This window comes from Acyrthosiphon pisum, chromosome X (genome assembly GCF_005508785.2).
Source record: "Acyrthosiphon pisum isolate AL4f chromosome X, pea_aphid_22Mar2018_4r6ur, whole genome shotgun sequence".
Taxonomy (NCBI): Eukaryota; Metazoa; Arthropoda; class Insecta; order Hemiptera; family Aphididae; genus Acyrthosiphon; species Acyrthosiphon pisum.
Window position 1 is genome coordinate 11,213,878 of NC_042493.1, and position 14,132 is coordinate 11,228,009.

Genomic DNA, 14,132 nt, shown 5'->3' on the forward strand with positions numbered 1-14,132 from the left:
AAACTTTTCATATTTTACCCAGGTAGATTTTCTGCAAAATTTTTTTTTTATAGCCGGCCGGCAGTGACGACGACAACGAACGGCGAACGTGATTTAAAACGCCCACCGCCGCCTACGTATTTAAACGTGTTGGTATACCTATATTAGGTATTATTATTATTATTATGAAAATAAAGAAAACAAATTATTAAATCATTATTAAAACAATAGCGGCGGTGCTGATCCGAATGAACCGCGGCTGCATACGAATTACGTGCCAAAACTCAAATTCTACAGGTCGCATTGCTTGCGAACTTATATCGGGCACATAGCCGAATTGCATGATATTATTATAATATTAGGAGTACAAAATAGTTTAAATAACTTTGACTGAATATTTTAATGGTTTTAATTCATTAATCGTTAGGTTTCAATATTGAAATAGGTACGTAGGTAGGTAATTTTACAAAGATTTAAATATGTTCAGAAAATCTCAAAGAATCTCGATAACTACGATCAATATTGTAGGTGCGAAATGGGTGCAAACAATTACTCGCTTCCGCCATAAACATGTTGGAAACAAATGATTTTACATTTGTTAGAAAAAGTATAAAATATGTATTTAGTATTGTGCGCCAAGTAATATAATTATTATATGTAATAGTGCTTTGACATTTATAAATAATCGTGAAGACTTTATACTAATATAATAGAACGCATGTAGTAATAACATAAGCGAAACTTGGGGGGGGGGGCAAATGCCCCATTTGCCCCAGTCTAGTATTTACATCAATCTTAAGTCGGCACATTTACCACCCCTCCCCCACCCTTACTACTATGGCACTATGTTATGAGAATCAGAGTGGAAAAAAATTTTGAGTCTGAAAAGCAGTGAAAAGTTGCCCTGGTTTAATAAAAACTGTAATGACGCCACTGTGTATACAGTGATAACCGTCGAAAATGTAAGTATAAGTAAGTAAACAATTTCTTTTAATTACTACTTACCTGTGTAGTATTTAAAAAAAAATAAACTTCTTGTAAATTGTAATTTGTATAGTTTATATTTTAATGGAATTATATACTTATTAGTTACTATAATAATTAATATATTATTTTGTACTGTTAAATATTACATCTTTAGTCTTCACTTTACTTAAAACCTATTACTTATTTACTATACTATAATGTATTTTTTTTTTTTTAAATCAAATTAATATTTAATAAAATACATAATATCTGCCCATTATAATAATATACAATTACATAATGATTAAACTTTTATTAAAAAGCTTTCAAGATTTTGAGATTTATTAATAGAAATACGAGTAATTTATAAATATTAATGCATTGAAAACTTTATTCTTCAGTCTCCTCTCTTGTCAGATTTCATTTTGAGCTTGGAACAATAGTCTGATCACCAAGTTATTTTTCATATATAAATCTCGTTGAAAATATTCAACATATGTTTTTGTGAGTATGTCGTAATAATTCTTTACTTTACTTATAAAAAAGACATGACATTGAACTTTTTAACAGGTGAACACCAAATAATTAGGTATGGACGGGCTACACCCACACACCAAAACCGCCACTGAATGTATTACATGCAATACATATTATGTCCTAAAGTCATTTCAAATACAAACAATATAAGAAAATAGTTTCCAATGAAATGTCATTTTTATTGCCTTGAATTATATATTATTTGTAATTCTTTAAATTTAATGTTAATATTATATCAACCTTTGATAGTTTTATATCTGTGTAGAATTAATATATTAATTAGTATTTACTATCAGTAAATAACATTAAAAATGGGTTTATTTGCAAAATACAGAAGACAATTATTGTCAATGTCCATTCAAGTAAAATAACAGTTCAGTATTACTTGATCAATGTTTTAATAGTTAATTAAGTTAAATAGATGTTTATTGACATGAAAACAATATTAATAATATTATATAGATGTATTTTTAAAGTTATATATATATATATATCTATTATTTATATTAATAACTATTAAGTACTTCCAAGAACCTAATATATCTTCATTACCAGTGCATATGTAGCAAAATACCAGTGAGCTGTGTTGGTTATCCGAGTAAGTAAATGGAAAAGAAAAGGTAAATTAGTATAGAGTATGATACGCTAGAACTTTGGAATGTTTGGGTGAAATTTTAAAAACGTAATTTACTTCTATCAATCAGATAGATATATCAAGTAGAGATACTATTTAAATGTAATGAATCTACTTCTATAATTGTGTATTCATAAAAATAATTCAAACCCTCCAAAACATAAAAAATGATCTAGTATTCTAGTGGTTGATAGTATGACTATATTAGTAGTGTAATTATGTAGTAATGTTTACATAATTTTCCAGTGATTCATTTTACCCTTAGTAGAAAAGTAGAACGGTGAAGAAGATGAACATTTAAAACTCGGTGAAAAGAAATATATTAAAAAAAATCATTTTCCACAATTTACAAAGTCTAATCTTAATATTTAGTTAAAACTAGTCTTTAGTATAAGGAAACTCATTTTTAAAGTATAAATTATTATATAATAAATAGAATAAATGCAAATTATTATAGTTTAAATCAAAATGTTGTTGATAGAATAAAATTAATGAAACAGATAAGTTTAGTGAAAAAGTTATGAATACTATTTTCTAAATATATTTTTTTGCAATAATTTAATCAATAAATCTTATTAAAATTCAACTTCACTATTATTTGTTTTTGAAATCTTTAATTTTTGTAGTCTTTGAATTGTCTCTTCAATACTGAATTCACCATGAACATTGTTGTCTCTCGTGCGAACATTAACAGTGTTTGCAGTCTTTTCTTTATCTCCAACGACTGGAATATTAATAATTAATTAATCAAAGAAATTAATTAAAAATGACTACGAAGTTAATTAACAAAAATACAAACCAAGAATGAAGTTATATTGTGCCAACTGTGCATTACGAATTTTTTTGTTTAAAGTATCACCGTGATCAACATCTACATCACACATAAACCCAGCCTCGTATATTTCTTTTTTTACCTATTAATATTATTTAAATTACATTAATACAATAAATTATAATGCCAGGAAACAAATAAAACTTGCTTTTTCTGAATATTCGTCAAATTGAGGACCAACAGGTATTACAATTGCTTGTCTAGGCGACAACCAGAATGGCCATTTTCCAGCAAACGATTCAGTTAAAATAGCTATCATTCTTTCTACTGAACCAAATATAGCACGATGTATGATTACTGGGCGTTTCTTTTCTCCTGATTCACTACAACAAAATATATGAATTGTAAAATAATCATTGGATAATTTATAAATTAATTATTGGCATTTGCTAACAATTAAAATTTTAAATTAAATACCTGATAAAGTTTAAATTAAACCGAATTGGGAGCTGGAAATCAAGTTGTATGGTAGCACATTGATGTTGGCGTTTTAAAGCATCAGAAATAGTTATATCAATTTTTGGTCCGTAGAAAGCACCATCTCCTGGGTTTAATGTCCATGGTTCACCAAATGAATTTAAGCTATCAGCTAATTGCTAATAAAATGTGTAAAGAAAAATTAGAAACACGTTATAATAAAATAATTTATGTAAGCTAAATAAATTACTAAACACATTATATAAGACATTTTGAAATCTACTTAGTATAAATAAAATGTTAACCTTTTCAGCATTTTCCCACATTTCCAACTCGCCTAAATACTTTTCAGGTCTTGTAGATAAACGAAGATGGAATGTAAATCCAAATACAGTATATACATGACGTAAAAAGTCTAATGAACTCATCATTTCTTGACCAATCTAAATCAAATAATTATAAATTAATATATTTGAATATTCCATTTAATTTGATTTAGTCTAACTTGATCAGTAGTACAAAATATGTGAGCATCGTCTTGCTGAAAACGTCGAACACGTGTTAATCCTGTTAAAGCCCCTGATAACTCATTACGATGAAGTACACCAAAGTCTGCCATTCTAAGTGGCAGTTCTCTCCATGATCTATTACGATGATCAAACATTAAACTGTAAACAATTGTATAATATTTAAAATTTTAACAGATTATATTTTGTTCTTCATTATCACAACAAAATTGGACTTATTATTTGATTAGATTAAAAAAAAAAAATCTATTGATGTATTTACCAATGGCCAGGACAATTCATTGGTTTCAGAGCATATGTTTCTTTCTCAACATCAAATGAAAACATGTTTTCCTGAAAATAAAATTAATTTTAATTAATATTTACAATTTACAATTGTAAACTAAACAAAATATAAGATATGTTAAGTGTACCATTAAGTTCTCAGTTCAAGTAAAAAGTTTTTGTGTAAATAAAACATTTTTTGAATATATAAAGACAAAGTTATAGTGAATATAATATATAAGTTAATGATTTTTACTTATCTTTGCACAAAATATTATAAGATGCATAAAAGATCTTTAAACATTTAGCGGACAATTAGCCGTTTTAACGACTCGCTAAACAAATTTGTTCTTTAGATATTTAAGAATCCGTTAAATCAGTCTGTCGCCTGATATCAGATTGTTAAAGTTTAAAGACTGTTAAAATATGTTACCAGTAATTAATTAGTTATTATTTTTACTGATTATAATTTTATCAATAACATTCACGATTACCACCTTGCGATATGAACTCAGCTGTTAATAAGTAAATTTTAAATAAATGTGTATTGTAATGTAACATTGATTTGACGAGCCATTAACTAATCATTTGTTAGTTATTTAATGAATGACTTTTATGCAACCGGGCATAATACAAATAAAATTAATTATAAATCCTCTTTTCTCCCTCAAATAAAAGCTGAAAAGAAACTAGGTTAACTTACTGCATAATGTGCCCAATGACCAGATGTTTGCCATAACTTAACATTGTAAATATTCGGCGATACTACTTCTTGGAATCCACGTTTTCTGTATTCACTTTTAATAAACTCAATTAAAGTATTATAAATATGCGCACCTTTTGGTTGGAAGAAACAAGATCCTGGACTTAATTCATGGAAGAAAAATAGTTCTTGTTCCTAGTATATAATTATAAATACAATTAGTTTCTATTCACTTAATTTTATCATAAACATAATAATAATACAGACTCTTCCAATTTTACGATGGTCTCTTCTGGCAGCTTCTTCTTGGAATTTTTCCCATTCTTTCATTTGCTTATTGTCCGAAAATGAAATACCATAGACACGTTGCAATGTTTCAGCCGTCGAATTTCCTTCCCAATAAGTAGCGGAATTCTGCAATAAAAAGATATCAAGCAAATGAAAAATATGTTATTTCTAAAGTAATACAATATACTAATAATTTATAAAAAAGTCATATTTACTTTGATAACTTTAAAAGCTTTGACTTTGCCTGTGTGACGAATATGTGGCCCCCTGCATAGATCAATTAATGGCCCACATCGGTAAATAGTAGTTGTTGGTGTTGTAACTTTTTCGTTGAGGATTCTCACTTTAAATTCATTGTACTAAATAACATCACAATAAAAATAAGTAAAACTGTAATTTTTTTTAAAATTTTATTATAGTGAACTATTTAATTTTCTTTGGTATAATTCAAGACGAAACATACTGATAATTGTTATGAGAATGATATTTTATATTATTATAATAATAATTATCCACTTATTAATAAATGCAAATTATAATGTTTACAAGCATTATAGCGCTTTATTTATTTTAATGAGTTTTCTAGGAGGGTATTAAATGGCATATTTAATTGGCTTCATCCAATATGTTATACAAAATAAATTGTAATACCTAAATTAATAGTTTTGTAATTTTACTAATTAAATAAGTATACATTTATAAATATATTATTTACTATCTTATAAATTCATCTATTACAATAAACAAATATAAACATTTTTGTGTAATAACTAAATTTAAATTAAATGATTTATTCTAACGCTTATTAAAAACCAATAAATCAATAAACATATTTGGGATATTACCTTGAACATTTCCAGTAGATCTTCTTTACTAACTTCAAGCCGTTCAAACGGTTGTTTTTCTTTAACAATTTGTTTGACAAGATTTTCCATTACAGGAAAATCAAAGTTTGATACCTAATAAACAAGTGTAATTTATAAAAAATACATACTAATCATCCTTATGCTTAGAGGTGTATAATATAAAGTTAAATACATATTATATTGATTATATATAATAAAAGATAATTACTCCTTTGTTCTCAATAAACATATCATAGTAAAATCCTCCTTCAATAGGTGGTCCATAGCACAAACATCCACCATATATTCTTTCCATCGCCTCACCTAGCATGTGAGCAGATGAATGCCAAAATACTTTTTGAGCCTCTTCGTTATCAATTTTGAGTAACTGCAATGTTGAATCTTTTTCCAATGGTCTATCCAAATCCCAAAGCTCTCCATTAACCTTAGCAATCACTGTATTATCGGCAAGTCCTTGACTGCATACAAATTTAAAAATTTAATTATATGCACAAAATATATATTGATATAAAAATTAGTTTTAATTCCAAACCTGATGCCTTTGGCTACATCATATGGTGTAGATTGCCAAGCCTTAGCATTAGTGGTTTTTCCATCAGGAAATGTTACAGTTATAGGTTCCAGTATCTTATTGGCTAGTTCATTATTATATTGTTCCTTAAGTTTATCCCAAAGCTTCAAACGATCCTGAAATAAAAAAAAATAAGATGAAATATGTATAATATATAATTGTATATAATTGTTTAAAAGTACCTATTTATATTTTTATTAAAAAATATTTGGCCTTTGTAACTGAATTTTAGACTAGAATGGTTATATAATTATGTAGTTCTATACATAGTAGTTTGAAAAAAAATGTTTTCCTACATATCTAATGAAAATCGAGTTCAAATTTGTAATAACAATTTGGATACCAGAAAGGTACTTGTTTGTTCTTGCCCCACCACCAAGGCATACAATTTATCATCCCGCCACTAGGCCTCATGGTAACACTTATGCAGTCTTTACCAATTCTAAAATGTAAAATATCGATATTTTTATGATATTTTACGTTTAAGTAAATTCAGTATGTGATCAATTTATGGAAAAAAGGTAATTATTACTTAAAAGTTTTAATATTTTAATCATGTTACTATGTTAATATGTTGTCAACATGTTGTTTTGTTATATTGTAGGTGTATAATTGAAAGTGGGTAACTATCTTACAAACGTTAATAGCTTATTATGAATATTGTTAAAAATTAATTTTAATGAATTATTTTCCGCAATATTTAATACTAGCATTCAATTTTTACAACAACAAAAAAATTGTTAAAAAAGATAATATGTAATATTTAAGGAACTTCATAAATCTGTCATATTCTTTTAGGGTGTATTATGAGATATCATTAAAGTATTAAAATATTTATAATATAATATTATAAAAATTATATTATTAACTATGCTGCTATTAATTGTAAACAATTTATTGTTAATATTTACTTTTATTTGAAAGTTTTTTAACACTATATAAAAAATATCAAAGTACAACAGATGTTCAACCCGGCGGGGCAAAAAGAAACCAGTACACTAAAAAAAAATTGTTGATTTTCTTTTGGTACATGAATTGTATAAATTGATGTGCGTGAACAAAGATATTTTTGTATGCACTACACTACACTACACTACCCTTTGTGTATTAGAAAAAATTCACTTTTTGAAATATTCAGTAACCAAAATTATAATAATATAATGTAAATCAATTAAAGAAGTCTTATAAGTTAAAAGCAGTAAAATATAGTAAATACAAATTAACTATTCTAACCTCAATGTAGGATGGCCAAGGTTTTAATTCTGAAACTTGCGACTGTTTTCCTCCTTTTCCTTCAATGCCATTTTTTTCTTACTCGGTTTCTAAAAAAATAAAAAAACAAGCTAGATATAGTTATTATTAGATACAATAATATTATAATTATAGAATTAAAACAAGTTTTTTTTGAGTTCACTAAAATGATAAATAATAGAACACACAAAATTGAAATAGTATATTGTGTGGCAAGGGCGGGAAGTGAGCCACACATACTATTTTTTGTCACGCCCCTGCGTTCATGGAAAAGGTTATGCAGGGATCTATGCAACAATTATAGACTATTCTACAAAATATGTTTAAATGTTTATGCGTCATGCAAAGAGGTTATACTATAAATTTAAGATGTAACCAAAAGTTTATGTTTTGCAAGGACCATGGTAGGTATACATTTTCGTTTCTGGTTGTGCAGGGGATACGCGCCCGGCGGCTGGCACTTTTGGGGATTTCTTCTTTTCCGCCCGGCACTTTTGGGGATTTCCTCTTTTCCGCCCGCTGGACGGAAAAAGGTTGCTTTCGAACGCTTCAACCGTGGTCGAAAACCAAACTTTCGGTGCAGGCGTGACAAAAAAATAGTTTTAGACGTTCCAATTAATTAAAAAGTACTATAGCTAAGTTAACCTAATATAATCACTTCTATATTAATAACTAATAAGCATTTCTAAGTAAATTGAAATTTATTTGAGTTTAAAAAACCTAGTAAATTGTTTTTTTTTTAAATACAATAATAATACATTTTTTATATGTTGGATGATATATTATTTATAAATGGGTCTTGTTAGTTATTTTATGAACAGCTTTATTAAATACTTTACTTAATTACATATTGCACAACAAGTTACTGTATATTACAGTTAGAATATGATAACAAACATATTTTAATATAATTATTTATACCATAGTATAACTGATTATCACAAATATCTATATGATCTCTTATACTATTTACAGTTAATAAATTAGAGATAGATTGTTACAAATTATAATGTTTTTTAACGACAAAATTTTAGTTATTTTTAATTTTTACTTAAATATTTCTTACTTGGTATTTGGGTAATCTTAGTCCACGAACAGATTGCGTTCCAAAAATTATTGTTTGATGAAAGTCAATTAACAATTTTAAACGCATTAATTTACTGAAAAATAGTTAAAAAAAATTAATAATACAGATTTAAATAATTGTAACAAATAAAATAGCATTTTTTTTAATAGATAGATTAAAATATGTATATAACTAATATTAAAATCTGATAATGTTGATATAAAACGTACATTGTATAAATTAGTATTAAAACACAACTAATGTTACAACTAACATTTTCAAATTAGTAGTGAATTTTATCAAACTTAATAAGTCATGCATTTATTCCTTGAATAGTTATTTAACTATTAATACAAATTAGTAAGTACCTATTTACAGGGCAGGATTGGTATATATCGGCCCATCAAGATTTTCACTTCTAAGCAGCTCATTCACTTCTTCATTGGGCAAATATTACGCCTAAAATTGTTAAGAGCTTATAGGTGGCCAAACGTATTTTAGATATGAATTTATTTTCACCCACACTCACACGACCTGCCTACTAAAGTACTTTGTGAGAATGAAGATAACTTCCAGTCTACCTGTGTTAATTTTTTTTTCTTTTATATTGTGAATTAGTAAATATGGGTATTCTATAAAAAAATCTTAAATTAAGATATTAAACTAGAAAAAAATATAATTAACTAATTTTAACTGAATATACCTATTTAAAAATTCAAAGTTTCATTGATCTGTATCGTTTTGTACTTTAAATGGCAAAAGAGTAAGACAGAGGCGAAAGACAACACATATGGGTAAGATGGTCTCTTAGGTTATTAAGACTTACTACAAAATATTGTTTCAATATTGTAGGTATACATAAAATAATTAATTATATGTACATAATACATAGCAACATTTTGATTACAACCACCCGTTTAGTCTTTTAATACTTAAATGGTAAATCAAAGTTTTTAATGACATGGAAAAATATCCTTGACGTGTCGATAATACATATCATGTGACTGCGGTCATATGGAAGGCAATCTGTCAAGTCTATACTGTTTTTAAAAGAAAATGAAAAATAAATCATTGAGAAATAAAAAAAATATGTAAGATTAACATAATCATAATATATAATGGTAAATGGTTCAGCTATTGTTGATTTTCAGTAAGTGAATGTTAAACATTATATATTGCGTCATTGCCATAATGCAATGTATTATGTTGAATATCCACTCATTTTGAAATGTACATAATCTCGAATTGTACCCAATTGAATAACATGGATATACAAACTCGATTCATTTATGGAATGTAGAAGAAATGAACTAACAAAATGGATCAATATTTAATGTAACGTTAACAAACCAATTATATTATGCAATACGTATAGATAAAACATGTATATTATTTTGTTCTGTTAATATCAACCATTAAATCCTTTTTTACCTATTTTCCAAGTGAATATCTTAAGCGGGTTAAGAGAGTTAAAGTTTTATGAAATGGACAATCATGAAACAAAATATAACCTATTTGTCAATTTCTCTATACCTACTTCGTTAAAAACGTTGAAATACAATCTAATCACAATATCTGCGTTGTCAGAGTATTTTGAAATTAATTTTTGAAATTTGTGATTATAAACATACTTAACATTTTTTAATAAAATTGAAAAAACTTACCAGAACAAATCGAACCGAAAACGAGGTATTTGATGACTACAACTCTTTCGTGACCCGTTTACGTATTCTTATCAAATAACGTGATCGTTATTCTTATCATTAACATGGAGGTTTAAACAGAAATGATATAAGCAACGAAAAGTGCTCCTGTGAACTGGACGATGTTGTGTACGAAACGGTGAGAACTTCATTCTGAAATCAAAAAACAATAACACGTCATAAAAGGTGAGCGATCGTTAACTATTTGGAAATCGTGACGGTCGGATAATGGGCACGTCAAATAGACAACCGCCCGAAGTGTTTATATACGAGTCGGTGTAATTCACAGATATTATATTATATACATATATTATATCTGTGGTCTAATGTGCTGAACGGGGCCAAAGCGGCCACAGCGTGGGCAAACAAAGTCTGAATGGGCTGATACACAATGGCCATTATAATACCTTTTTACAACTTCCTACAAAATTCAAAGATATCCCGTCGAATTTCACCTCCGAGTTACCTATCTCAGAAATATAATAGTTGTACGGGCCGGAGCTCACAGGAAAACTGCTGAAAATCCGTAATACTTTACCAACAGTTATGAAACTTTGTACACTGCACGATTTGTACCGTATTTAAATATCGTGAAAATGTCGATTCTCTACCGCGAAAACCGAAGCAGTTATAACGCAGTTCAGTAATCGCAACACACGTACAAATCGTGCCTACGCGCGACATGATAAGGACTCTGTATGTTTTGTTGCATTACAACATTTAAAGGGCACTTACTAAAATAAAGCTACGTATTACACCAGACAGTGACTTAGAATTTAACTACATCCCTGAATTTATGATTAAAATCAAAGGTTTGTCATGGCTTAATACCAGTGTTGAGTAAGTTACTTTTAAAAAGTAATTAAGTTACTTTACTCGTTACTAAGAGATTAATGTAATTAAGTTACTTTAATCGTTACTCAAATAAAATTGTAATGAAATTACTTTACTTTTCAAATAGAAAAGCAACTCATTACTTTATAGTTACAAAAATAATTTTTTTTTTAAATTTCTGGGCAATTATCTTTTGCAGGCAAATTGAACAAGCTAATTCTTTATAAAACCTGTATAATTAAGAGGATCATAAAAAATGTAGTCTTCCACACAAGCTATATTCATAGGAAACCTATTTAAAGTAATAATCAATTAAATAACTGTTCTCGTGATTTACGGTGCAATTAGACATTTGAAACATCAAAACCATTGAAAAATGAATTGTGCCGAGTTAAAATTAAATATATATACATATTAGTTTGGTAAACATAATAATAACTGCATTATACATATATTTTTTTCAATTCGCAATAGGTAGGTAGGTACTTAATAATTCGAAACTGTAACGCGTTATTCTATAGAAATTACTTTGCAAAAGTAATTTCCATTACATTTTCGTTACTTGGAAATAATTCTAATGAAATTAGATACGTAACGCGTTACTTTCGTTACGTTACTACCCAACACTGCTTAATACTAGCCATTTTTAGATTTTTGAAATCTTGAACGTAGCAGTTTTTTGTACAATTCAATAATTTTTAATTTATAATATTTTTATTGCATATTTGAAATGCATTCTTATGACAACTGCCCAAATATATATTGTAAATATGTTTTTAAGGCATTGAATTATTTGCCCACATAATAATGGGTCTAATATATTATATAACATAATATGTCTTAAGGTCAAGCACCGTGATCTACAATACCTATATCAATAAATGCATATTAGTTGAAATTTTTTGTAAATTATTTGTAACTCATAACTCGCTTTAAAAATATGATAATAAAAAAGCCAATGAGATGTCCTAGATAATAATCGTACCTTTAAATTCTACAAGAGGTTAATTGATTTTTAAACTAAAGAAGCTAAACGTGATCTGCTGGGCTTAAAATTTGCTTTTAAGATGGAAGCAACAAATGTCTGTGTAGTGTCCTCTTAAGTACGAGCATGATGTAGGTACTAGGTAGTGTTTGAAAATTTCATAAAATTTAAAATTGTGAAATTTTTCATTTTTTATTACATTTTTTTTTAAAAATAAGTTTTATATTTACATATAATCGTCATAAATTATCTTCTTAATGTTATGGCATATTTATAAGTACCTACCTAATCTTTTGTTCACTTATGTTTTTCTCTCTAATACAAACTGTTGAGGTATAATAATAAGTATTATTTAAGTATTGGAAGCTAAATAAAAAAAATTAAAATAAATATTGCTAACCTTTGGTAGGTATTATGCATTTAAAAATTAAAATGGTGTTCAACATTTTTACATTGGCAAAAAAACATATAGAAATGTTTAAATAGTACAAATATACAATATTTTACATATAATATACTGTAGCCTATAGTAATATGTAAACCACAGCACTCATTTTCCATTTATGATTTCTAATTAAAAATATTACAACCATTTTAGAAGCTCCTACCGATTTTATTTTAAATATACCTATTTAGCAGTGTTTGGAAGGAACGGATTCCTGGAACGAATTCCTTTTTATAAAAAAAGAACGAGAAAATAAACTAGTTCTTTTTCTTAAGGAAAAATAACAAAATTGTTCGTTCCTTTCTAGTTCCAATAATTTACACAGGTAAGTATGTAAAAATCGAAATTAAGATATAGTTTTTTAATGTGTATAATGTATATTCCTAATTAGTGATTGTTATCGAGTATCGACGTTAAGACAATCGACATACGTTAGCCAAAAATTAAATTTTGAAGAAAATCTCATAATATATAATAATATATTGCATAAACATATAAAATATTTAGGTACTTACTTGTAGTTATATATTATAAATAAAAATTAAAGAAGTATGCATAATACGAAACTAAAAACATTGATGATTAAATAAGAATTTTTATTTTATTTGGAACTAAAAAAGGATCTCGTTCATTTTCCAAAGGAACGACAAAGGAACGAATTCCTTTTTTTAAAAAAAGAATGAGGAACGGAACGAATTCCTTTTTATAAGGAACTCGCCAAACACTGCTATTTAGTCAACAGTTAATGTATAATAAATAATAATATAATGTGAATATATGTAAATTATTTAATCACACAGAGCAAATGTCTAGAATAAAATAAATTAAAAGTCTTAAAAGAGTCGAATTTCTGAATACCTATACATCGTATCTGACATCTCTATTCGTATATTATAATATTATATTATCATGCGTAAAGTAGGTAACCCTATAGAAAATAGATGTCATAAATTAATATAATAATAAACTACGTCCTGCAAATATTACTTCCCTATCACTATTGTGGTATTATCACTTTTTTTTAATATCGTCACTTTTTCTTATTTATTTAAATGAAATAATTATTATTATTATTATTCATTTATTAACATTTATATAGATATTATTGATAGGTATATTTTTATCATTATTTAGGAGGATGGTGAATTTGTAGAAAAATAATTATTCTTACCTAAAATTTATAAGACATATCTTCTATGACACATAGTTTGAAGTACCAATAGAAACTTTTATTTTAAAATTTTTTGGAACTTTTTATTTATTA

At 26.9% G+C, this 14,132-nt stretch overlaps 1 protein-coding gene across 3 annotated transcripts; it reads right to left on the minus strand.

Moving 5' to 3' along the window:
• Window positions 1-2,417: 2,417 nt before the first annotated feature.
• LOC100161706 (threonine--tRNA ligase, cytoplasmic) lies at window positions 2,418-10,673 on the minus strand. 3 transcript variants are annotated; one of them, XM_016803939.2, is made up of 17 exons: window positions 10,566-10,648; window positions 9,270-9,360; window positions 8,902-8,995; window positions 7,818-7,906; window positions 6,546-6,700; window positions 6,222-6,471; window positions 5,993-6,106; window positions 5,363-5,506; window positions 5,127-5,273; window positions 4,860-5,054; window positions 4,155-4,225; window positions 3,871-4,033; window positions 3,671-3,808; window positions 3,366-3,544; window positions 3,097-3,271; window positions 2,916-3,030; window positions 2,418-2,840 (listed from the first exon to the last, which is right to left on the minus strand). In XM_016803939.2, the coding sequence occupies exons 6-17, from the start codon at window positions 6,321-6,323 to the stop codon at window positions 2,692-2,694; spliced, it is 1,692 nt and encodes a 563-aa protein (XP_016659428.1). In that variant the 5' UTR covers window positions 6,324-6,471; window positions 6,546-6,700; window positions 7,818-7,906; window positions 8,902-8,995; window positions 9,270-9,360; window positions 10,566-10,648; the 3' UTR covers window positions 2,418-2,691. The 3 variants fall into 3 exon arrangements, with proteins under 3 accessions (XP_016659428.1, XP_016659427.1, XP_016659429.1); XM_016803938.2 differs by lacking the exon at window positions 9,270-9,360 and having other exon boundaries at window positions 10,566-10,673; XM_016803940.2 differs by lacking the exons at window positions 9,270-9,360; window positions 10,566-10,648 and adding an exon at window positions 10,439-10,545.
• Between the last annotated feature and the right edge of the window lie 3,459 nt (window positions 10,674-14,132).

Excerpts from the sequence above, each read along its gene's own strand:
- LOC100161706 (XM_016803938.2), bottom strand. The coding sequence starts at position 6,323 with ATGCTAGGTGAGGCGATGGAAAGAATATATGGTGGATGTTTGTGCTAT. Across the intron at positions 3,545-3,670 it reads TGTGGGAAAATGCTGAAAAG|CAATTAGCTGATAGCTTAAA; the intron begins GTTAACATTTTA and ends ACATTTTATTAG. Across the intron at positions 2,841-2,915 it reads ACAATATAACTTCATTCTTG|TCGTTGGAGATAAAGAAAAG; the intron begins GTTTGTATTTTT and ends TTAATATTCCAG.